Here is a 24998-nt window from a genome sequence, read left to right on the forward strand (position 1 = left end):
TACATGGACCCCCAAATAGAAGACAGGTTTCCATTACATATTTGAGCAAAATTTTTTCAATATTTCCTAATGTCGATAAAAAAAACTATTTTTGAAATGACGGTATTTCCATTAACCGTGGTTATTATGCCACTAAAACAAAAAAATTTCACTCTCGCGATAAGTCATTCAAGAAAACATGGCGACGGATGTTGGTAAGTTTACAGCAACCGCACCAGCTATTATTTTTACATCTCCTTATATACACGTATGAGGTGTTTCTGGGAGGTTATACTACGCGATTTCACAGAGGAACTATGGATTCAGAATTTCCGGATGAACAGATCAAACTTTTTGAGTTGTGCAATGCAATTCGGCAATAAATAATCTCGTCTTCTGTCCAAGCATACCGCGCCATCTTTAAAAAAGTATCAATGCCAGATGACCTGTAAAAGCGAAAAAAACAGTTTCCAGTGCAGATTGCGAAATACTCCTTTTTTTACCACCATGCGAGAGTAAAAACTTTTTTGCAATATATGTGAGTTTTTGCGAAATTAACGCGTTTCCATTGGGCGTATTTTCAATTTGCGCAATTTGAAGGGTAATGGAAACGCAGCTAGAGACTATGGTAACTTAGCAATATTGCTATGATCCAGCATGTTTTGTAAATTTTGCATTTTTATACTGATGTTCATTAATGTGCATCATCTCTATTGCATAAACAAACATACTAAACAGACAAATAAATAAACAACGCATTCTTAAAACCCCTGGACAAGACTAAACTAGTACAGTAGAAAATAGTCCAGTACAGTACAGTACAATGGAGTGAACTTGAAAATGTAAAGAAGAGTAGACTACCTGATTGCACGCCAACGTCTTATTTCTGGATGGGAATCAGAGGATCAGACCAAATCTAATGCACAACTGCCGCATCAGGGGGGTCTTCCATAAACCTTTCTGTCCTATTGGTAAGAGATGTGTCCAACATGTGACATTCAAATCAGGCCAAACTTTACGTACTGTGAAAGGAAATTAGCATTTGCCATAGTATTCAAAAGCAGATCATAGCAAACCCTGTGCTACTGAACACAACTCTGGCCCAAAGTCTCAGTCGTGATTAAACAGCCTTGCCTCTTCCCATGTTAATATTCCAGCACCGATAACCACTATAAGTCAGCGTGTAATGTTAAATAATTATAGAGAGGAGCATTTCAGCAGTGTAGTTACAAATGCACCATGGGAATCCCTCCATTTAAACAAATAACGGGCGCTGCAGGGGAGTTGGCAGATGAATTAACAGCTAATAACTTACTGCGCAGGCAGATAAAGAACAGTCCCAATGTGTCAATTACATCGCATTTTTCTCTGATTTCTAGACTTCCAAACATAATTGCGCACTTCAAAGAGGTACGACTAGAAAAATGTGGCTTTCGCAGTGCACCGAAGAGACTCTTATTTTATTTTTTTTCCCTCTCCCTTATTCATTTGATCAAACGCTACCAGAAATCAGAGGAACGGCTGTAAAAACTAGACGTTTCCAAACTAAATGCAGGCTGGCGGTCGGTCCTTTCCCCTGACAGATCCTGGGAGTCAGAAACACAGGGCTTTAGTCCCACTCCTGTTCATTAAAAATCACAGGGACAGGGCCTGCAACGAAAAAGATGCTGACATATCAAAGGCTCTCTGTACCTGCATTACCATAGTCATTTACTTATTAAAGCAGAGATGTTTCCTGTCAATCAGGGGGCCATCATGTCTCCTCATTTGCAGCGGAAAAACTGGCATAATTGCTTCTTAGACTAATCAACACAACTTGGAGTAATTATGCCTTGAAAGTGACATTGGAGGGTGAGGGAGATGCGTGTGTGTGCGCACGTTCAAGAGGGCTGACAGGGGAAGGCAGTCACTGATTCGACCTGATCGTCAGTCATATGGCGAGTCCCTCTCTTTCCATCACATGCTTACACCTCTCTTAGACGCGTCTGCTCGACTTCGTATCTGCCGCCAAGGAGAACCTTCACATCAAACGGAAGTAATTACAAAGCGCAACCCAAACTGGTGTCACAGATCTCCTTCCATGCTCTTTAAAAACACGGCTACGCTATAATTAAAATCCTGTCATATTTCCATCATCGTGTCGGGCCAACATATAATGACACAGTTCAGCAGGCTGCAGCAAAACTAGAAATTACAGATCTGTACTTGCAGTTCTATCGGCATTAATATATTTGCAGAGACTTTACAAATTACGGGACAAGTATGAATTATATTTTATTGATTTCTGGGTAGTCAAAGAGTTCAATTAAAACCTGCCTTCGAAGTGGTTGGCAAACTACGGACATCTGAAGGAAAGTGCAGAAAATAAACTGCATTTCCATGCAGTGCGGCCAAACCTCATCAGGTCATTGAGCAATGTGAAAGGAGGATAGTGTAACGTTAAACTGTGTCATACAAAATTAATCTAGGCCCATGGAAAAGCAGCAGACGGGGAGAAATACGCACTGACAAACAGAGACGCACCTCATAAAAGAGGATTTAATTAAGGAACCTTGGAGAATTTAATGGTCTATAACCCACAATTTCCTAAATTCAAGACATTCTCAGTCATTTTGACAGGCCATAAAAGGAAGTAAGATGAAGCAAGCGTGTTTGGCTTGGAAAATCTTGGCTTTGAGAACAATATGACACAGATTGTAATGTTTAACAGGCTAGATGTCAACACAATTTCCTAACAAACATTCACTCTGCGGTCAAACTGAAGACAAACTTTAATTATCAATCTATACAAGCAAACACGAAACCATCATGAAAGCTTGTGACTGAAGAATGGCAAAGCCTCGTTCTGATGAAGTGGGTGGTCATCAGAAGAAATGGACAAATAACCAGAGACGCTGGTGACTCAGGCGGTTTTAATTGATTTCCGTGAGCTTTGACTCACCTGACAAATCTAATGAATCTTCCCACATGAGTGCCAAACAAACAAAATGCTGGACGTCACACGACGTTAAGAAACTAGAGCCATTTGGAGACAAACAATAGAGACAAATGCAGCTCCTACAAGGATTTTAAAATTACATATTGTGTACCAGACATTCAATAATATAATAAATATAATATAATATAATAAATATAATAAAATATAATTAATATAATATAATATAATATATAATTAATATAATATAAAATAATATAATATAATATAATATAATAATATAATATAATATAATATAATATAATAATATAATTGAATTAATATAATATAATACAATTGAATTAATATAATATAATATAATATAATATAATATATAATATAATATAATATAATATAATATAATATAATATAATTAATATAATATAATATAATATAATATAATATAATATAATATAATATAATATAATATAATATAATATAATATAATATAATATATCTCCTCCATGAACTTCCCCCACGGGGTCCGGCCAGGCTCAGCCCAAAGGAGCGACGTGGGGACACCTTCCCGTGGGCTCACCACTCACGGGAGGGACCGTAAGGGGCCGGTGCAAAGCGAATCGGGCAACAGTCGAAGGCGGGGGCCTAGACGACCCGATCCCTGGACACGGAAACTGGCTCTTGGGACATGGAATGTCACCTCGCTGGCGGGGAAAGAGCCTGAGATTGGGCGTGAGGTTGAGAGGTTCCGACTAGAGATAGTCGGAATCACCTCCACGCACGGCTTGGGCTCTGGAACCACACTCCTCGAGAGGGGATGGACTCTTCACCACTCTGGAGTTGCCCATGGTGAGAGGCGGCGGGCTGGTGTGGGTTTGCTTATAGCCCCCCAGCTCTGCTGCCATGTGTTGGAGTTTACCCCGGTGAACGAGAGGGTCGTTTCCCTGCGGCTTCGGCTCGGGGATAGGTCTCTCACTGTTGTGTGTGCCTACGGGCCAAACAGCAGTGCAGAGTACCCGGCCTTCTTGGTGTCCCTGGGAGGGGTGCTGGAGAGTGCTCCGACTGGGGACTCCGTCGTTCTACTGGGGGACTTCAACGCCCACGTGGGCAATGACAGTGAAACCTGGAGGGGCGTGATTGGGAGGAACGGCCCCCCTGATCTGAACCCGAGTGGTGTTCAGTTATTGGACTTCTGTGCTAGTTACAGTTTGTCCATAACGAACACCATGTTCAAGCATAAGGGTGTCCATCAGTGCACATGGCACCAGGACACCCTAGGTCGTAGGTCAATGATCGACTTTGTGGTCGTTTCATCTGACCTGCGGCCGTATGTCTTGGACACTCGGGTGAAGAGAGGGGCGGAGCTGTCAACTGATCACCACCTGGTGGTGAGTTGGATCCGATGGCGGGGGAGGAAGCTGGATAAACTCGGTAGACCCAAACGTACTGTAAGAATCTGCTGGGAACGTTTGGCCGAGTCTCCTGTCAGAGAGATCTTCAACTCCTGCCTCCGGCAGAACTTCGACCGGATCCCGAGGGAGGCTGGAGATATTGAGTCCGAGTGGACCATGTTCTCCACCTCCATTGTCAAAGCAGCTGCTCTGAGCTGTGGACGCAAGGTCTCCGGTGCCTGTCGAGGCGGCAATCCCCGAACCCGGTGGTGGACACTGGAAGTAAAGGATGCCGTCAAGCTGAAGAAGGAGTCCTATCGGGCCTGGCTGGCTTGTGGGACTCCTGAGGCAGCTGACAGGTACCGGCAGGCTAAACGGACTGCAGCCCGGGTGGTTGTGGAGGCAAAAACTCGGGCCTGGGAGGAGTTCGGTGAGGCCATGGAAAAGGACTAATCGGCTGGCCTCGAAGAGATTCTGGCAAACCGTCCGGCGCCTCAGGAGGGGGAAGCAGTGCCCTACCAATCATGGGAGTTTGCCCAACCAGTCCACATTTGTTTTGTGGATTTGGAGAAGGCATTCGACTGTGTCCCTCGCGGTGTCCTGTGGAGGGTGCTGGGGGAATATGGGGTCCGGGGTCCTTTGCTGAGGGCTGTCCGGTCCCTGTATGACCGAAGCAGGAGTTTGGTCCGCATTGCCGGCAGTAAGTCAGACTTGTTCCCGGTGCATGTTGGACTCCGGCAGGGCTGCCCTTTGTCGCCGGTTCTGTTCATAATTTTTATGGACAGAATTTCTAGGCGCAGCCAAGGGCCGGAGGGTGTCAGGTTTGGGGACCACACGGTTTCGTCTCTGCTCTTTGCGGATGACGTTGTCGTGTTGGCCCCTTCTAACCAGGACCTTCAGCATGCACTGGGACGGTTTGCAGCCGAGTGTGAAGCGGCTGGGATGGGGATCAGCACCTCCAAATCCGAGGCCATGGTCCTCAGTCGGAAAAGGGTGGCTTGCCCACTTCAGGTTGGTGGAGAGTTCCTGCCCCAAGTGGAGGAGTTCAAGTATCTAGGGGTCTTGTTCACAAGTGAGGGGAGGATGGAACGGGAGATTGACAGACGGATCGGTGCAGCTTCTGCAGTAATGCGGTCGATGTACCGGTCTGTCGTGGTGAAGAAAGAGCTAAGCCGTAAGGCGAAGCTCTCGATTTACCGGTCAATCTACGTTCCTACTCTCACCTATGGTCATGAGCTTTGGGTCATGACCGAAAGGACAAGATCCCGGATACAGGCGGCCGAAATGAGCTTTCTCCGCAGGGTGGCTGGGCGCTCCCTTAGAGATAGGGTGAGAAGCTCAGTCACTCGGGAGGAACTCGGAGTAGAGCCGTTGCTCCTCCACATCGAGAGGGGACAGCTGAGGTGGCTCGGGCATCTGTTCCGGATGCCTCCTGAACGCCTTCCCGGGAAGGTGTTTCGGGCATGTCCAACCGGGAGGAGGCCCCGGGGAAGACCAAGGACACGCTGGAGGGACTATGTCTCCCGGCTGGCCTTGGAACGCCTCGGTGTCCCCCCAGAAGAGCTAGAGGAAGTGTCTAGGGAGAGGGAAGTCTGGGCATCTCTGCTTAGACTGCTGCCCCCGCGACCCGGCCCCGGATAAGCGGAAAAAGATGGATGGATGGATGGATGGATAATATAATATAATATAATTAATATAATATAATATAATATAATATAATATAATATAATATAATATAATATAATATAATATAATATAATATAATATAATATAATATAATATAATATAATATAATATAATATAATATAATATAATATAATATAATGCTTAAACGATATTTCCTGCAGCCCTACTGGTCATGTTTTTGCTGCTGTCATTCTAGAGAAAACACCACTGCGATTATAATGGTGCAAAATATGCTTTCTCAATGGTTTTTATGGTTAACACATAAAAAATGCTAAATAAATGCTTTTGGACCCCAAAATACAATCATGGCCATCAGTTTTGGCATTAAAATAAATGTTGTGTTTGCTACTTTAGTACTTGTAGATTTTTTTCCCGTTTCTATGGTGAAATTTTTATTGGCAAAATCAGCTTCTGGTCCAAATCCTGACTGATGGCGACCCATTATTACTTTATTAGTGCTTGGAGTTGATCACAATTTGTGGGTTTCTGCTTGTCCATTTGTCTTGGGAGGAATGACCACAGGCTCTCACAGGATTAAGATCTAGGAAGTTGCCTGGCCTTGGATCCAAAATTTCAATGTAATGATATCCAAGCCACTTCATTATCACTCTTGCCTTGTGACATGATGCTCCATCATGCTGGCAAATGCACGGATCATCACCGAATTGATCTTGGATCGTTGGGAGAAGTTGATCTTGCACCATTCTTTATTCATGGGAGTGTTTTGGAGCAAAATTGTGAGAGAGGCCACTCCCTTGGATGAAAAGCAGCCCCACACATGGATGGTTTCAGGATTCTTCACTGTTGGCACAACACAGGACTCATGGTAGTGTTCATCTTCTAGCCTGCTGGACACTCTGGGACATCCCGAAGCCTTCTTCAGTGCAGTTGAATCTTGCTCCTTGAAGTTCTTGATGATCCGGTAAATGGTTCTTTCAGGTGCAATATTCTTTGCAGCAATTTCCTGGTCATTTTGTGCCAGGGTCAAAAAACTGTGAAATGTGGGTTGTGTGAAAGTTCTTTTTTCTTTTTTTTGCCAATTAAGCTTTTTGTAATTATTTTAAAATGCCTCTGATAACTTCTGCACAATAATATAGAAACAATGTGAATCAACACCACAACAATTTATCCCTGCCAAAACTTTTGGCCATGACTTTACCATGGTATTTAGGGTAGGGCTGTGCAATTAATCGAATTTCGATTTCGATTTCGATTTTGCCTCCCAACGATCACCAAAATAGTACAATCGAGAAAAAAAGATTATTTTGCCATGTTCAGTTTTGCAAGAACACTCTTATTTTGTCTTGCGTTCTGAATGAAACGCGCACGCGCTCATCCGCCCCTCCCGAAGCCACAAATCTCTCTCAGGTCGTGAGTCTAGTGAGCATATCATCCGCTGGAATTTAAAAACTCGGCGCGAGTAAAGATGGCAGAAGGAGGGCAGTTACAGCAGCGTTTGGTGAGCAAAAAAGGCAAAACCAACTCCGTTGTCTGGGAACAGTTTGGCTTCGAGGAATCAGACGACGAGCAGAAACATGCTACGTGCAAGATTTGCTACATGGTAGTGGCTGCAACGCAAGGGAACACCACGAATTTGTTTAACCACTTGAAAATTAAACAGAGTGACCTATGACAATCTAATAAAGAAACAAAAACTGACGAGAGCAGGGGTGCCGTGTAAATGTCCTTTTTTCCCCTCATATTTTTCAAATAATTCTCTCTTTGTAAACATTGTTCAATGCATGCGAGTGCTGCCGTATTTTCGAATATGACCAGTCGTTTTCACCGTCATCACCCGGGTTTAGTGCCAGAAGACGCGAATGAGAAGCCGCGTGCGCTGTGAGAAAATTTGTCTCTGTGCACTCATCCGAGAGCGCGCACACGTCTCACAGTGCGCAAATATTGAGTTCTCTTTCAAGTCTTGCTCTTGAACGGACAAACTCACACAAAACGTATGTCAACATGTCCATCTTGATGAGTATCCTAGCAGACATAGTCTGTATATGCCTTAAGTGAACTTTATACAGTCGAGAAAGACGACTCATATCCGATCATTAGGTCTTAAAGAGGCAGTGGCCTTTACTGCTGTCTGTTTAATGTCAAACAACAAAAGACAAGGACATCACTCACCGCTCTTGATTGAATAGCTTTTGTAAGTTTAATAGGATTAATCTTTAATTTATGCACTCAAATATGCAATGTTATTTTACATTTGATACATTTCTGTACCTGAAAACTAATGTTAGACGTACCTGAAAAGCATATCTAGCCGAACCATATTGTTGATCTTATTTGTGGTTATCATTTTTACGTGAATATTTTTATACTTTGATTTGAATATATGTTATATTATTTATTTTAATAGTTCAAAAAGTACAACAAATGTTACAATTTCAATTGAATTGTTGAAAGGTGTATTTTTAATAAATACAACACATTCCCAAAGTCATGTGAAATAATTGTTACATAATCGTGATTTCAATATTGACCAAAATAATCGTGATTATGATTTTTTCCATAATCGAGCAGCCCTAATTTAGGGGTTAAACCGATTGTAGGTGATCCGTGATCCTAAACACAGTCGGTTATGTCTTAAGCGAATGTAAACAATTGAAACTAAATCTAATGTATATTATTATATTGGAACAGTGCATTAGTTTTTAATGTGACAGCAGCCTATAAATACCTTCTGTGACTGTTCACTTGCCTTTAATAATGTTTGAACTTTATTAGTTAAGCTAGTAGTTTTTGCTGTGGTATTTCAAAGACTTTGACATGAGAAACATGAATAAAAAATAAAAAATAAAAAACTGGAAGATTTGATATCTCAGCAAAGAACCCCTTAAAAGATTATACACGAAAACTGACTGTCAAAAAAAAAGAAGAAAATATAAAGAAAATAAACGGGCTTTTCATGTGGGAAGATGTCCGGCCATAAATCTGCTGAATTTGGCCTCAGGGGGACCGGCTCCAGAAATCTGGTCCAATAGCACACGAGACCAAAACCACAATGTAAAGAAATCTGGGCGCCACTCGTCTTTATCTTCTCAGCCTTTTCAAAGAGAACCAGAAAAAAATATATATGACCAACATCAAAAAAACCTAACCATTTACAGTTATGGAAACTACTTGAAAAGAGGCTAAATAACAATCACTCAGACTTGTGTCATAGAGGCAGGCCGAAAACAACTGAGGATTCGAGAGACGCCATTTCACGGTTCAAACGCAAAACTGGGATTTCTGGTTTGTGTCATCCCTCAGTCATTTAATGAGCATTTCACAGCAGTAAACAAACACATTCAGTAGGGGACTTTGCAGATGGAGTTGTGAAATTATACACAGTGGGGCTTGAAGAGGAGGCCAGGTCTCATCTATTCACCTCTAATCTGGTAAATTGAGTCAAAAAGGCTGACTGAAACAGGAGAATGACTCGAGCCAAAAGCTGTAAACACATTTTCCGAAGCCCCTGATCTGCAGACTTCAAGCATGCACAATAAATCTGACGTGAAATCATAATTATAAAAGCAATTAGCTGACCCTGTGCCGCTCGCCCTTGGACGTGACAGTGAAAATTCACACAGAGCCCCTCCAAGGCGGCTGGGACAAGGTTGGTGGGGGCGGAAAAGTGCAACACAGCAACAATAAAACCGCAGACCTTTCCTGTATCATTAACCACAAGCTCAAACAGCTCAGGACGCGACAGGGCCAATTGCAACACCGCAAAATAAACTTCCACATCTCACACAAACACGTGTGGGTTGAGTTTTTATAACTCCTCAACCTATTTATCCATTTCCAAAATGGACATACTGTATGAACAGGATAATGTCTTAACTAACAGGATTTTTTTATTGTATTAATATTTTGTAAACATTGAATTTATGGATAATATGCAATTTATATACTACCATAAAAAAAACATACTACCATTTAATTTATATACTACCGTTCAAGGTCTGTAAGATTTTAATATTCAAAGGGGTCATATGATGGTTCTAAAAAGAACATTATTTTGTGTATTTGGTATAATGCAATGTGTTTACGTGGTTTTAGGTCAAATTTAGTCAATTTTACACACGCTCTACATTATTGTTGCTCCTCTCTGCCCCTCCTTTCAGAAACGCATCGATTTTTACACAGGGTTGCTGCAGGTTTCACCAAGTCAAATTTAAGACTTAAGACCTTTTTAAGACCATTATGAATTAAATTTAAGACCTATATCACACACAAAAAAAATGCACAAAGGAAATGCAGAATCACAAAATTACTTGCAAAGCAAATTATTTTATTCAAATTGAACTATTAGTAAACTTGCACTTCCTCATAGCTCAATCTCAGGATTTCACTATATATGTGTATATATATATATATATATATATATATATATATATATATATATATATATATATATATATATATATATATATATATATATATATATATATATATATATATATATATATATATATATATATATATATATATATATATATATATATATATATATTTTTTTTTTTTTTTTTTTTTTTTTTTTTTTTACTCCTTCTGAAATCAAAATTTTGTGGTGGTCAATTCCAGTTTTGTTGTTTTTTTCATAGGATGCCACATTTACCATATTAGATGCACAATATAACAAACAAAATGCATGAATCTTGTTTGGTATTACAAAAAAAGGCTGGTCCAGTGGTGTGCTATCTAGCTTTAATAACATTTTCGCTTAGGGTGGGAAATATGACCAAAATCTTACAAGTAAGCAATTGCTTAATATAAGTAAAAAGTTCTCAAGTAAACGGTCATTAATAAAATAAGAACTTATTAACCAATTACAATAGGACACACAAATACAACCTAAAGATACGGATACAAACAGTGCTTTAAGTTGAAGTACCGTTTTTCCCTGTTGTTGTTGTTGTTTGTTTAACATTAACACACAGACAGGAGTGGGTATAAGCTATATTAGTATGCTTTGACTTTAAGAACTACAGTAATGTGCAGATCCAATACTGACACACGTCCCAAACTTTTTTACTCAAGAGTCAAGACATAAACGCCAATAAGAACATAGGGATATGAATGTGTGTATGATCGTTCAAGAGTAAGCCTAGAAATAGACACATTCGGTACACTTGCGCAAACTGACAGGCGGCAAATGCGTGCACAGAATCCATAGCCATTCTGACATCGGTCTGTGTGTCTACCGAATTGAGTTCGTGGTTTACATCGCTTTTATTAACTCTTTTTAGTGCTATCGGACGTATCATACTTTTATTTGGTCATTATGCGAGATGGCAGGTGAGAAAGATTCACCTTTGCTTTCGCGATCGCGTGAAGTACTGAAGCTGAAGAATAAAATCAGTTTGATGCGTCTGTGGTACAATCCAAAAGAGACCCGCGCCAATAACATGAAAGCTGATTGGCTGCAATTTAAGATGCATGCTTGTCTCATTTGTAGTTGTAATACAGCGAACTATAGTAGGACTAGCGAAAGAAAGAACTACAACAGCCCGGAATAAACACACACACACACACACAAAAGCGCTGTGGGAGCATTTCAATGAGCATTAGAGGTAGCGTTACATGGACGTAGGATAATTAAAGACTTGTTTAAAACTATTTAAGACCTAGAAATCAATACTTTAGAGGTAGCGTTACATGGACGTAGGATAATTAAAGACTTGTTTAAAACGATTTAAGACCTAGAAATCAATACTTCAGAGAATTTAAGACTTTTTAAGGCCTAAAATTTTGATTTTGAAATGGAAGACATTTTAAGACTTTTTAAGACCCCGCGGGAACCCTAAAGCTCATTGTTCTGAAAAGCGTGGTGTGCTCTGATTGGCCAGCGATCCAGTGCATTGTGATTGGCCCAAATACCTTAAGCTTGTGACAAAAAAAATGTCACGCTTCTTACCGTATTTGGAACATCAGCTCCCATAGCAACACAATATTGACAGATGATAATGCCGGTCCAACCTTATCAATTCGAGCCAGAATCTGATCCGGGTGATGCAGATGACCAAGCTGATCGATCAACGTTGCCAGCGCGACTGGACCAGAAAGAATCCGGTAAGTTTGCATTTGTTATCGTAGAAACGACAAAGACGTAGAAACGGTCTGTGCTCTCCAAGGTGCTAGAAACAGTCCTCCGAAAAATGCGCAGCACACAGTTGAATAATTGTGTTGTAGTGTTCTGGAACAGTGTTGTAACTAAAGCTTAGCCACTGTTTTCTACTTGTCCTCTCTTTTGGAAGGCCAAAAAAAGTAGCAAGGCTTTCGCAACGAAAAACCCAGCGTCTCCACAACATGGCGACAACAGATGTGGGGGTGTGTTTGAACGAAGCGTTTTAGGAAGGTGCGGCTGAGCCTTAACTTTTATAAAGAATATCGCTTTGGGTTTGAGACTTTGAGCTTTGTAACTCTGCAGATCTTATACATGCACAAACAGCTTCATAACACACTAAAGAGAAAGGAAAACAAGAAATCGTACCATATGACCCCTTTAAAAGAAGTCTCACCAAGGCTGCATTTTTTTTAATGAAAACTATAGGGCTAAATTGAAAATATCAATTTCTCAAAATTCACATTTTGATGAACCAGTATCGATTCTTAAATAAAGAATCTCAATCTTTATGCTGTTTATGCAATTTTCAGTGCTTTGTTACATATGCATCCCAATCTTCAAGCAGAAACAACTTTTGATATGAAAGTGTCAGCTTTTAAATTCTGTCATATTTTATTACGAAATTCAAACTATAAATACCGCTTTGGGTGCTCTTTTTTTGGCGTGACAGATCGCTGTAACAAATCATTTCAAGAGAAGTGGAGCACATGTACTGACTATCTGTTCACTATCTGTTAGAATTTAAAATTCTAAAATATACCCCAAATTCAAGATAAGGAGGCAAAAATACCCCTGTATGTATTGTTTATTTAAATAATTTAATATAGTTAATCAATATCACACGAAGAGTGCCGTTTTTCTCCAGATATCAGCATGAAAAAAAATGTGATATTGAAGTTCAATAAACAAGAAGTTAATATTAAGTTACTTGCATTTTAGAGACCATATTGCCTGTTTTTCACCAACAAAAATAGTTTGAAACAAGCCTGTAGTGCTTCAGTCAGAAATTGAAGCTTTCGCGCCTCGATCGCCCCCCGGTGGCCGGTCCCAGTATAGCTCCTAAACCCCGCCTCTCCATGTATTAGAATGGGCGCGAGACACACTAAACAATTTAATTACACTTCAAATAATTGTTTCCTAAAGATTGTTTCTGTCATTTTAGGCAGTTTTTATTACAATAATTTCATTTCAAGTGTTCGTTTTTTAAATAAGTTTAGTTTTAGTGAGTTATTTGATGCTATAAAAACGAGGGGTGTGACGTCATGATTGACAGCTGAGATTGACGGCTTCTCTGAATGAACTTGTCACTGAGGCACTAACGGACTTTTTTCTGGATTTTCGGGAGGAGATTGGAGCTTTAGCTTTAATTTCTACACTTCCATAACTGTTTATTTCACACCAACATAATGAATTGTTCTGCATCTGCGAGAGTGTGGGCGGGCTTTTGATAATCGCGCCTCTACTTCCTGTTCTCTACTGCGCAACTCCGGTCCCGAGATCGCTACTGCGCAGACTCGGTCCCAAGATGTCAGCGCCGTGAGCGGGCCTATGAAAGCTTCAACTTTGGTCAGCGGAAGTCAATGAAGTCGCGTCGTCCATATTTTTTTACGGTCTATGGTTTGAAACAAAGCGACAGCACTGTTGTGCGTCTCTAAGCAACACACAGCAGGTGTTTCCTTACAGCATGAAGTTTTTGAGCGAATCGGTTGAATGAATGATTCAATGACTCCCAAAAATGAAAATTCTGTCATTAATTACTTACCCTCATGTCGTTCGACACCCGTAAGACCTCCGTTCATCTTCGGAATACAAATGAAGATATTTTAGTTGAAATCCGATGGCTCAGAAAGCCCTCCATTGGCACAATGCACTGTACACTCTCAAGACCCATAAAAGATACTAAAGACGTTGTTACAAAGTCCATCTCACTACAGTGGTTCTACAATAACTTTATAAAGCGGCGATAATAGTTTTTGTGTGCAAAAAAAACCTTAATAACGACTTATATAGTGATGACCGATTTCAAAACACTGCATCATGAAGCTTTGAAGCGTTATGAATCAGCGAGTCGAATCATGATTCGGATCACGTGTCAAACCGCCAAACTGCTGAAATCACGTGACTTTGGCGATCCAAACCGCTGAATCGATTCACTGATTCATAATGTTTCGAAGCTTCATGATGCAGTGTTTTGAAATCGGTCATCACTATATAAACCGTTATTTAGGGTTTTTTCGCGCACAAAAACTATTCTCGTCGCTTTATAAAGTTATTGTAGAACCACTGTAGTGAGATGGACTTTGTAACGACGTCTTTAGTACCTTTTATGGGTCTTGAGTGTACAGTGCATTGTGCCAATGGAGGCTTTTCTGAGCCATCGGATTTCAACTAAAATATCTTAATTTGTGTTCCGAAGATGAACGGGTGTCGAACGACATAAGGGTAAGTAGTACATGATAGAATTTTCATTTTTGGGTGAACTAACCCTTTAAGATGGTCAAATGATTTGTTACTGAATGGATCCGCCATTTGAAAGAATTAGTTGAATCTCAAATGACCCTCATTAACAGTGACTTGAATATCACATTTAAAGTATCTTTTCATGTTTTAAACATAGACTGTAAAAAAATATTGACGTTGAGGAGCATTTTTGAAGCCCAAAAGCCGGCCGTTGCCATCTTGGCAGCGCATCATCGTGTGTCACTCCCGGAGAACGGAAAATGGGCAAAGAGGCGGGACGTGGATGGAGCGGAGATGACTGGTTGCTGAAACCATGCCTGCCTAGCTCGACCATAGTGGCAATCCACCTGTCACTCAAGTGGCCACTCCCTTAATTATGCAGAACTTTATAAAGAGTTATAAAAAATAAAATAAAAATCACCCACCTCACAGTTATCATAAAGGGTAAAATTAGCTATATAGACCAAAACCACAATTTGTACCACCAGGCTGTAAACATGTTTTTTTCTGCTGTAAAGTTGGACATTTTAACATGGGCCTCAATGAGATTCTGCTCCCTTTTGGAGCCTGTCCCTAGCGGCCAGTCGATGAATTGCAGTTTAAGTCACTTCTGTGTTGGTTTCAAGAGAGACCGCGGGAGGTTGCTGCTTGGTTTTAAATCATTTCAAACATTCAAAGTTTCATATTTTAAAACATCAAAACATTTTGCATTTGTAATTGCAGGTTATTCATTTGTCCCCTCTGAGCTGCATTAAACAGACTGTGTAAATACATCTAAATTCCACGTCAAGATTCACTGCAAAGATGAATTATGTTGATAGATTTAATTTGATTGGTAACAGCCCTATTGTGTCTTATTATTAGAATTTAATTTATTGATTAAAATGTAAGAATTTGACACAAAAGCTGATGCATACATATATCCAATTATCGTTATTGATAATATCCCAGAAAACATTGAGATGTCATTTTTTGCCAATATCGCACACCCCATCAACCAATGTGGGCTGCTTCAATCAACCCCGCCAGATCCTCAAGGCAATCTCTCAGGAATGAGAGACACCGCCCCCCACCCTGCTCATCGCCACCTAGTGACCATCATCCCCAACAATCATGAAATATCTCTGAGGCCTGTGCCCCCATGCCAACCATAACTCTCCTTTACTGCAGACAGCTCCAATAAAGGATTACAATTACAATTAAAGTAATGAGCAAAGGCGGGGGGAAAAAGAGAAAAGTCCGAGGATGGATCCCCAGGCAAATTAAATTGCAGCACAGTTTGAAAGTGAGCACAGAGTAAGTCTTTTGGGTTATTACTGGCCAACCCCCCCTCATTCCCTTAATAATTAACTTTCAAGTTTCATAATCAGGAACTGCAGAATTGAAACAAAAGTGAAATGCTGTCCCAAAATGTCTACAGTGGCCCATGGATCAAACCTAAATGAATGCTCCTGATGGGTCACTGATACTTTCTGTTATCCGTGTTATTTTCCACGAATCCCTGCGAGGTAGAAGCTCCTTCCCAAAACCAACATTTGAGCAACAGATGTCTACATGCCTTGAGGGCAAGAGGTAACAGCAAGGTGTATGATATAAAGAAAATAATGGTACAATTAAGAAATAGGGCCAAGTCAATGCAAATGGTCAATGCCACAGGCTATAAATGTCAACATTGGCATCTCGTCAGGCAGACCCCAATTCCTCGGCTTTGGGAATGTTGGCTCTTTTTTCCAGCGTGGTGGTGACAGCAGAGGGGCTCCGGAAATTCAGAGACTGCAGAGCCAAAACAGATCACTTCAAAGCACTTATTTAACGCTTGCTAAATTTTTCATCACAGTTGCTTAATATCCTGGGGAAGGGGAGCTTTTGAAGTTGCGGCGAGACCAGGATGTTCTTCTAACAACTTTCCTTTTTTCCCTCCCCCTCCCCCCTCCTTTCACCTCCTCCCTCTGCTCCTGCATCCCTCGCTCTTTCCACAGGAGGCCAGTGATATTTGGGGCGCACGGTGGAGCCCCAGCGGGCAGAGTAGGGCTGGAAAGCATCCCATGGAGCCGGCAGTTACCATGCCAACACGCTGAGCGTTACAGTCACTAGCGGTAGATCCCAGAAGGGTACCGCAAAACACCACTGGAGGGAAAGATATTTAACCTTTCACACACCTTTGAGGCAGAAAGCCCACCACAGAAGACTAAAAGGCAAACAAGAGAGCAGACAAACATGGATTCTGTGAGTCAAACGGCACTGGTTCTCTGACAGCCTGAGGTGATATTTAACTCCACCAATCATGAATATGGTTAAATATTTTTCTTTTACTGCTAAATTTAAATTCAGATATGTTATTCAGTTGGGAATTTATGAGCATTCTAAGATGTGATAAAAATTACAAGGATTGATTTGCCTGTGGTAGTGGCTTCAGGTATACACTCTGTTAAGACAGAGAATGGGAGAACAAATAAAAGGAATGGGAACATGAAAAGGGGAAAGAACAGAAAAGAAAAAAAGAGAGAAAACAGAAATGTAAATGGTAAAAAGGAGAGAAAATATAGAAATGAAAAGGGAAAAAGAAAAAGAAAGCACAAAGGCAAAGGAACAGAAAGTAAAGAAAAGGGAAAGGAGAGGAAAGGGAAAAGAAAAGGGCAGGAGGAAATTAAAGTGTAAAAGGGACATAAAGGAACAAGGAGCAAGGAAATGAAAGTAAACATGTAAAGAGGAAAAGAACAAAAAAGGAAAGGAAAAGGAACTGTAAAGCAAAAAGATAGGAACATGGAAATGTAAAGGGACAAGAAAATGAAAGTGAAAATGTAAAACGGGAAAGGACCAAAAAGGAAAATAAAAAGAACAGAAAGGAAAGGAAATTAGAAGAAAGTAAAGAACAGGAAAAAGTGAGTGGGCGGTAAAAAAAGAAATAATGAAGTACTGCGTACTGTGTGCAGTGTGTGGTAGAGGGACAGGCCAGGAAGCACAACCCCTGGAGGCGAGAGCTCAACCCTGAACGCGACTGGTACTGGGTTTGAGTGACAGGCCAGAGTGCAGCGCAGGTCCAAACCTGCTCTGGCTCTGACTCCAGCCAGAGTCGCCTGCCACTGAGAAGCGATGGGCCGCCCATCCGGCGAGGTGAGTCAGAACCTGTTAACATGACTGGTGTCCCCAGCCTGACACCCCAGCACTCGCGCCCAGAGCCTCCCTCCAGCCCTGCCACTATTCCCCTTCCGCTCATCCACATCAAATCCTTTCAGACACAGATTTCAATTATTCACCCCATCCAAATAATGCCTTGTGACATGAATTATCCAGAGCTGTAATAATCCACTTAACTGGGAAAGAGCAGCTCATCAAAAAGAGAAAAGCAGAGGAAAAAAAGGGGGACTTGTCAAGCAGTTAGAAAGCCAAGAAGCCTTAATAATCGGCATTTTTCCCCGCTGTTAAGGACAGTGCTTTGAGCATGGCTAGATATCATTCATAGCAGAAAATCACATCACACAAAACCGAACAATGCACAGCATAATTGTCCAATGATATTAAATGTGCCATAGATAATCCAAGAACTTCCTAGTTTAAGAGCAATAAAATAAAGAAAGCAGTTCCGCTACCGAGAAGCACACTATGGGGATTGGTGAGGATTACTCACATTCACATAAAGTCTGTTCACAAAACTACAGAACCATCATTTCATTTTCATTACAGTCAGTGTTGAGGAAGGTTACTTTTAAAAGTAATGCAATATTGTGTTACTCTTCCAAAAAGTAACTAACTTTAGTTACTTTCGTGGAAATGAATGCGTTAAATTACTTTGACGTAACCTTTTCCTCACCTGGGCTGGGCTTGCTTGTATGTTTTTAAATATATTAATAACACACCAAAAGTGACAACTGCTGGATTGCAGAAGAATAGGATGCAGGTTCAACACACTTACTTCGGCAATAAAAACCAAACAAAATGAAACACAAATTTGATGTTTATCTTAAGTACTTTTTGCTTATTCATATGCTTGAATTGGATCATTGAAGGTCGGCAGCAAAGACATCAGTTAATAAAGTGAGATTAAATACATACAGCATATTTGTGTTATTTAACCCATTAATAATTGCAGGTTTATTATCGAGTTTGCATTTCACAGTTTTTATTTGTTTTGAAGAATACTGGATCTGTTTTTGTACAAGTGAGAAGAGGAAATGCCTGCTCACATTTACACAAGAGATGTGTCAGTCAATAATGGGAAAACAAAGGACACTTATTTGTAAGTAAATCTGATATTTTGTTTTTAAAAGTAACACGTTACTTTAATAGTTACTCTGAAGTAAACCTCCAACACTGATTTCAGTCAATGACATCTGAGAATTACATTTTATCAATGAAAAATCATCACACTACCGTTCGTACGTTTTTTTAAAGAAACATTTATTATTATTATCAATGTTGAAAACAGCTGTGCTGTGATATATTTTATATGATTCTTTGATGAATAGAATGTTAAAAAGAACAGCATTTATTTGAAGTAGAAATCTTAAAATAAATGTTTTTACTGTCACTTTTGATCAATTTAATGTGTCCGAATAAACGTATACATTTTTAATTTTACCAGGATAGTCCCATGGAGAGATAAAATCTCTTCTTCCAGTGAGTCCTGGACGAAATGGCAGCACAAAACGTTTCACATAAAACTAACAATTCTTACATAAAATTTTACCCAGCACTCATATAAATGACAGATCAAAAGTTATTTTAAAACATGCACGTAAATTTGGTCCATAAGAGATCCAAAATTTTCAAACTGCAAAGTAAACTTCAATAAGAAAAATATCTATAAAATACAGCCTCAACTGGGTTAATCCTTCTACAACACAACAACAAAAGCTATTTGATAAAAATACACCAATGACCAAGAAATATAAGCCTTGAACTTGGCTTGACCAATCATATTTCAGAGTAGGAACTATACATTATTAAAAATTAACCAATTAAACAGCAGGCAACTAAACAAAAAAGCACAAAATATCATTTGTGACAACATTTCTGTTTTTGTCCTATTGCATTCTAGGCATATATGGTAGTAATAATAATAACGGTAATGCAAAACAATTCTTTAAAAGAATATTATTCGGTGTTTCAACAAGACTCTATGTAGAGAATAATGAGTGCTGGTGCGCTGGACTCATAAAAACTTACCAGTGCTTCTCTCGGAGCCGTGTCTTCTCTGGCTGGAGCAGCATTCTGAAAGAAACAAGAAGCCTTGTGTTACAGCGCCATCTAGTGGTAGAATTTATGGCATACATGTGATTCTAGTACAGTACAGCACAGTGCTTGACTCTTAAATGACACCTAACAGGAGAAAAAAAATAACATTCTGTGCAGCCAGCTTTCATACTGTCTACATGAAAAAGGCCTTTAAATAGTAATACTATAAACATGAATAATCCCTCATCAGAAATGTACACAAATGTTCAATAGTTTGGGGACAGTAAGATGCGTGTACATATTTGAAAAGAAAATATTATGTTTATTCAGCAAGGATGCATTAAATTAATCAAAAGGGACAGTAAATAATGTTAAAAAAAAGATGTCTGCTTCATATAAATGCTGTTCTTTTGAACCCTATACGCATAAAAAAATCCTGAAAATATATCCATCATCATTTCCATAAAAAAAAAATTAAGCCTAACAACATTGATGATAATAATAATAAATATTTCTTGAGCACCAAATCAGCATATTAGAATAATGAACGATCATGTGACACTGAAGACTGGAGTAATGATGCTGAAGATACAGCTTTGCCGCACAGGAATAGATTACATTTAAAAAATAATAAAAAAAACAGTTGATCAAATAAATGCAGCCTTGGCGAGCAGAAAATCTTATTTCAAAGGCATTAAAAATGGTGGGAGAAAGGGCAGAAATGTATAAGATCTAGATAGGATCTACCCAATGAACAGTATACTGCTTTTATGAGGTCTCTTCATCCATACAAAACTCAATGATGCCTCTCTCTGTAAGCCTGCAATAGGTGAAACTCAAGTTTCACTTACCCTAATGTCTATAGATTGCCATACAGTTCTTGACAGACTATAGAGTTTATTGCACTACTGATTACCATAGATGCCATTAACACTCGTGCCTTTATCAGCATCTGCAACTGAGCCATGCCTGGTACTTTCTTCGTAGGCATCACAGTTTTAGTTCTGATCAGTGGATGGTACCATTGGTTAGATCCACTTGAGAGCACTAAGTAAGCCTGCAAAATTCAAGATTCTTTTGTAACACAATTAAATATTATTAAAATTTTAAATAACCATTTTCTAATTTAATACATTTTACAGTTTTAATTTTTTTCTACAATAGTAAAACTCTAATTTCAGTGTCTTCAGTGTCACATGATCCTTCAGAAATAATCCGAATATGCTGATTTGCTGCTTAGGAAACATTTCGTATTATTATTCTTTTTAGTTAATGGTTGTGCTGCTTAATGATTTTTTTTTTTTTTTTTTTTCAGGATTTTTAAAGAATATAAAAATAATTAGACTATTTATTGTCTTTTTTTTAACAAGTTTAAAGAGGTAGGCTTTATGAAAGTTTTTCATAAAGTGTTTATGAAAAAAAAAAACTTTCAAAAAGCCTACCTTGTTATCCTGGTTGAAACTCTCTTCACAACCTGATAGCAATTGGGTCATTCCGTGTCAACTCAACCAGATGTCCCTAGCTAAAAAAAAATATTTTGATTAAAAAAAAAAAGAAATCTGGTGAAATAAATACATAAATCTACATTTACATTTAGTCATTTAGCAGACGCTTTTATCCAAAGCGACTTACAAATGAGAGCAAAAGAAGCAACTAGAACAGTCAAGGGCAACAGTATGCAAGTGCTGTAACAAGTCTCAGTTAATCTAGCACAGAACACAGGACAGAATTTTTTTTTAATTATTTTTTTTAATATAAATTAGACCGACAGAAAATGAATAGAATAAATGAAGAAGAAATCCAAAACATGATTTGTCATGAATGTATTTTCATGAGTAATTCACGGTTTTATAGAGGGGACTTTGGAGCCAAATTACAGGGGGGTAAAAATTATTTATTTTATTTTTACACAGAGATTAGGTCTATGAGTTAAAAAGAAAGAGCACTTCTTCTGTTTTTTTTATCCCAAGTTTGCATGACTAGTAAAAATAGTAAATATATTTTTTAAAAAGTAAAAATAATCTCTGTGTAGAAATAAAATCAAATAAATTCAGTCAATCAAAAATAAAGTCATTTTACCCCCCTGTTATTTGGCTCCAAATCTATGTTTTTTTGTATCTTGGAATAGGCTATATCTCACTTTGATGAGTATGCCTCCATATTTCATTGGCACGCAACAGCATGAATTTTGTATTTGCTGGCAGACACAGAAAGTAAGCCTCGTCTTCTACGATGGTCCCATCTTCTTCTAGCACCACTGAGACTGATGCACTGGGACTAAACCCTAACGTTTGTTATTTTTACCCCCTCTACAAAATAGTGGACACATATTTTGGCTTTCATGTTTCATCACTATTTATGTTTGTCTTTATTCAGAAAAAATATTAACAAAATAAAAAAATTAAAGTTTCCAAAATTTGGTTGATTTGACATGGAATGACCCAGTAACAGAAGTGGTCTAAATATCAAAAATGTATAAATATATTCTGTGAAAGTCTGAGGACCAAAAACTGTTTGTCATGCGATCCGTTCCGAATGCAATGATAGGATGCCCTACCCACCCGTCAACCTATGACAGACATCACACGTCATCAGCATATGTTCCATGAGGCTAGGGCTGGACGATTAACCGAAAACTAAACGAAACCGGTTTTCACGTGACTCCGCCCCGTCAGTCACACCAAGTGCAGTTTGCAGGCACACAAAAAGATGCAGATGCAGTTATCTTTGTTTATAGATGCTCAGAATTACTATGGTAATTGCATGTTTTACACAGTTTATACAAGTAAGTTAATCGGCATTCTTATTTGCGCTGATACACACACAGAGACGGCGCGCGCAAGCCCCGAAGCCAGATCACTTTCACTTGCGTCCTCATGAAGTTTGTCAATTAAATGAGTTTAAAGGCTTGCCAGTTTGAACATTAAAGCGATTGTGCACTATTCAAGAACAACGTTATGGAACATTCTCCGTTCAGTGCTCATGAGCTTTTTTTCTGTGACACAGAGAGGCGAGCCGTGTCGTGTCTCTGACAACGCGCGCCAGATCACATTCACTTGCGTCCTCACAAAAGCTTTGTCATTTGTATGTGTTTTAAGGCCTGCCAGTTTGAACATTGAAGCGACTTTAGACCATCAGATGTGTATTATGTTGAACTAATGCCTGATATATTGTGACAAAAGAACACTCACAGACAGTAGCTTGCACATCGCGTGAAGTTCGCGCGCAGAGAAGAGCGTAGAAACTCATTGTCAACGCTGTCCAGCGATTTATCACTAAAGTAGCTTAGAAACTCAACCATTGTAGCACAGATTTTAATACCTTTGAAGGTACAAACCAGGGATGCAACAATAGTTATTCAGTTTATCAGTTTTTTGCTATTCTATTCTTAGGCAACAGGAACAGCAAGAGGTTAAGGAGAAAAAAGTATATATTTTTATTACAATACTCTTTCTTTATTTTACTTAAAATAATTGAAAAACCTTACTTAAACTTAAAACTGCACTTAAAAAATCCCTTGTACACATTCCTAGTGTATTGTATAATATAAAATAAATGTATATAAAGATTTACACTGGCAGCTCAGAGCAGTACAGCAGTATTTAAGTATGACATTTAATGAATAAATGTAAAATTAAAACACTACATAGACTTCACTATAAAATATACATTGATTCTTATTAAAGCTACTGTATATAAGTTCTTCAGTCAAGAGCAGTGAGGGATTTTCTCTTTGTCTTTTATTGTTGTATTAACATTAAAGGGATAGTTCACTCAAAAATGAAAATTCTGTCATCAAGAAATGAATACAGGTTTGGAACAATATTAGAGTGAGTAAATAATGACAACATTTTTTAGGTGAACTGTCCCTTTAAGGACAGCGTGTTCACTAGGCTGCCTGCTGTCAATTTAAGACCTGCGTGCATCTAATATACAGACACGCCGATTTTACTTTCACTTTAGACATAACCGACTGTGTTTATGTTAACCTTGTGTGTATTTGACAGTATTAGCACAGTAAGACGACTACTTAGTCCAGTAATCACGTGTTTGACATGCGTTTAGTACGCGCGCTCGGAGAAGCGCATGTTAAAACTTTAAAACTTTGTTAAGGCTTTAAAACGCATGCAAATAATGAACTTTCGTGATTGTGAATAACTATAGTGTTCCGTGAGTATAACTCTACCACTAACGTGTGATGTGAATGTATGTCGCGTTGTTCAGTATATTGGGATGGAGGCAAATTATAGAATTTGTAGAAAAATAATTAATTAAATGCAAAAAAACGAAGAAAAAAACAACGGAATTCACAAGCGCGTATTGAACCGTGAATGCCGTACCGAACGATATATTATATTGAGAAACCACAGCTTCCTAATTAATAGAGACGGTATGACTAATTCACACACACAATCACTCTCTCATTAATGCATTCAAATAAATGTAATGTGTCATAATTTATCTGTATCTGATGTACAACAAACAGAAATCTGCCCCTTAGACAATAACTGCTAAAAGTGAACCATTTCCTTCAAGTATTTTAAAATCACAAAGAAATGCACTTTCATTAGAAAAAAAATATCCCACCTTTTAATAGTAGTAAATATTTACAGTACAAACCTTATCAGTGAACTATGAGGGCAAAAAAAAGGAAAGCAAAAAAAAAAAAGACCTAAAGAATCGTACATTAATCGTAATCGAGGTAAAATGTTCAATTAATCAAGGTTTTTATTTTTGGTCAAATCGTTACAGCCCTACATGAGGCTAAGCAGAGTATTAGACAAACAGTCACAGAGTGAACCAAAAAAAACAAGCTTATGCTGTGTTCACCTTGTCGTATTTATGAGATGACACCCCTGCCATTCTACTCGGGGCTGTTCATGTCCTCAGAAGCTATGGCAATTTCTGTCAACACTCTCAATGCCGAAATTAATCTGCAGCAGTCAGGTGTTACAAGCAAAGACTTTAACATATACAAAGATGGTGCACTCATTAAGTGAAACGGAAAAAGTCCTGCCTTCTAAATATAAGAGCCAATCGCTGATTGATCATAGTTGTCGTGTCACTGCAGCTGCCACTTGAAGCTCCGGTTGCTATAGAAACAGTCAGTGTTTTGAATGTGCACTTAGAACTGCACATGCACATTGGCGGATATGGTATGAAAAATAAGCGTTTTTAACGCTATTTGAGCATAAGAAACAACATTTATGGATGGGGTAGTCCATGTCAGATTGTGTTGCTGATTTAAAATAGG

At 39.0% G+C, this 24998-nt stretch overlaps 1 protein-coding gene across 1 annotated transcript in view; it reads right to left on the minus strand.

Moving 5' to 3' along the window:
• pex14 (peroxisomal biogenesis factor 14) overlaps window positions 1-24998 on the minus strand; it is a 95183-nt gene that overhangs the window by 68529 nt on the left and 1656 nt on the right. Inside the window, exon 2 of the mRNA XM_079802737.1 lies at window positions 19736-19780. Within this exon, the coding sequence (XP_079658863.1) occupies window positions 19736-19780 (45 nt within the window). The remainder of the gene's footprint in view (window positions 1-19735; window positions 19781-24998) is intronic.

The sequence above is a fragment of the Gobio gobio genome (assembly GCF_949357685.1).
Source record: "Gobio gobio genome assembly, chromosome: 21".
Classification (NCBI taxonomy): domain Eukaryota; kingdom Metazoa; phylum Chordata; class Actinopteri; order Cypriniformes; family Gobionidae; genus Gobio; species Gobio gobio.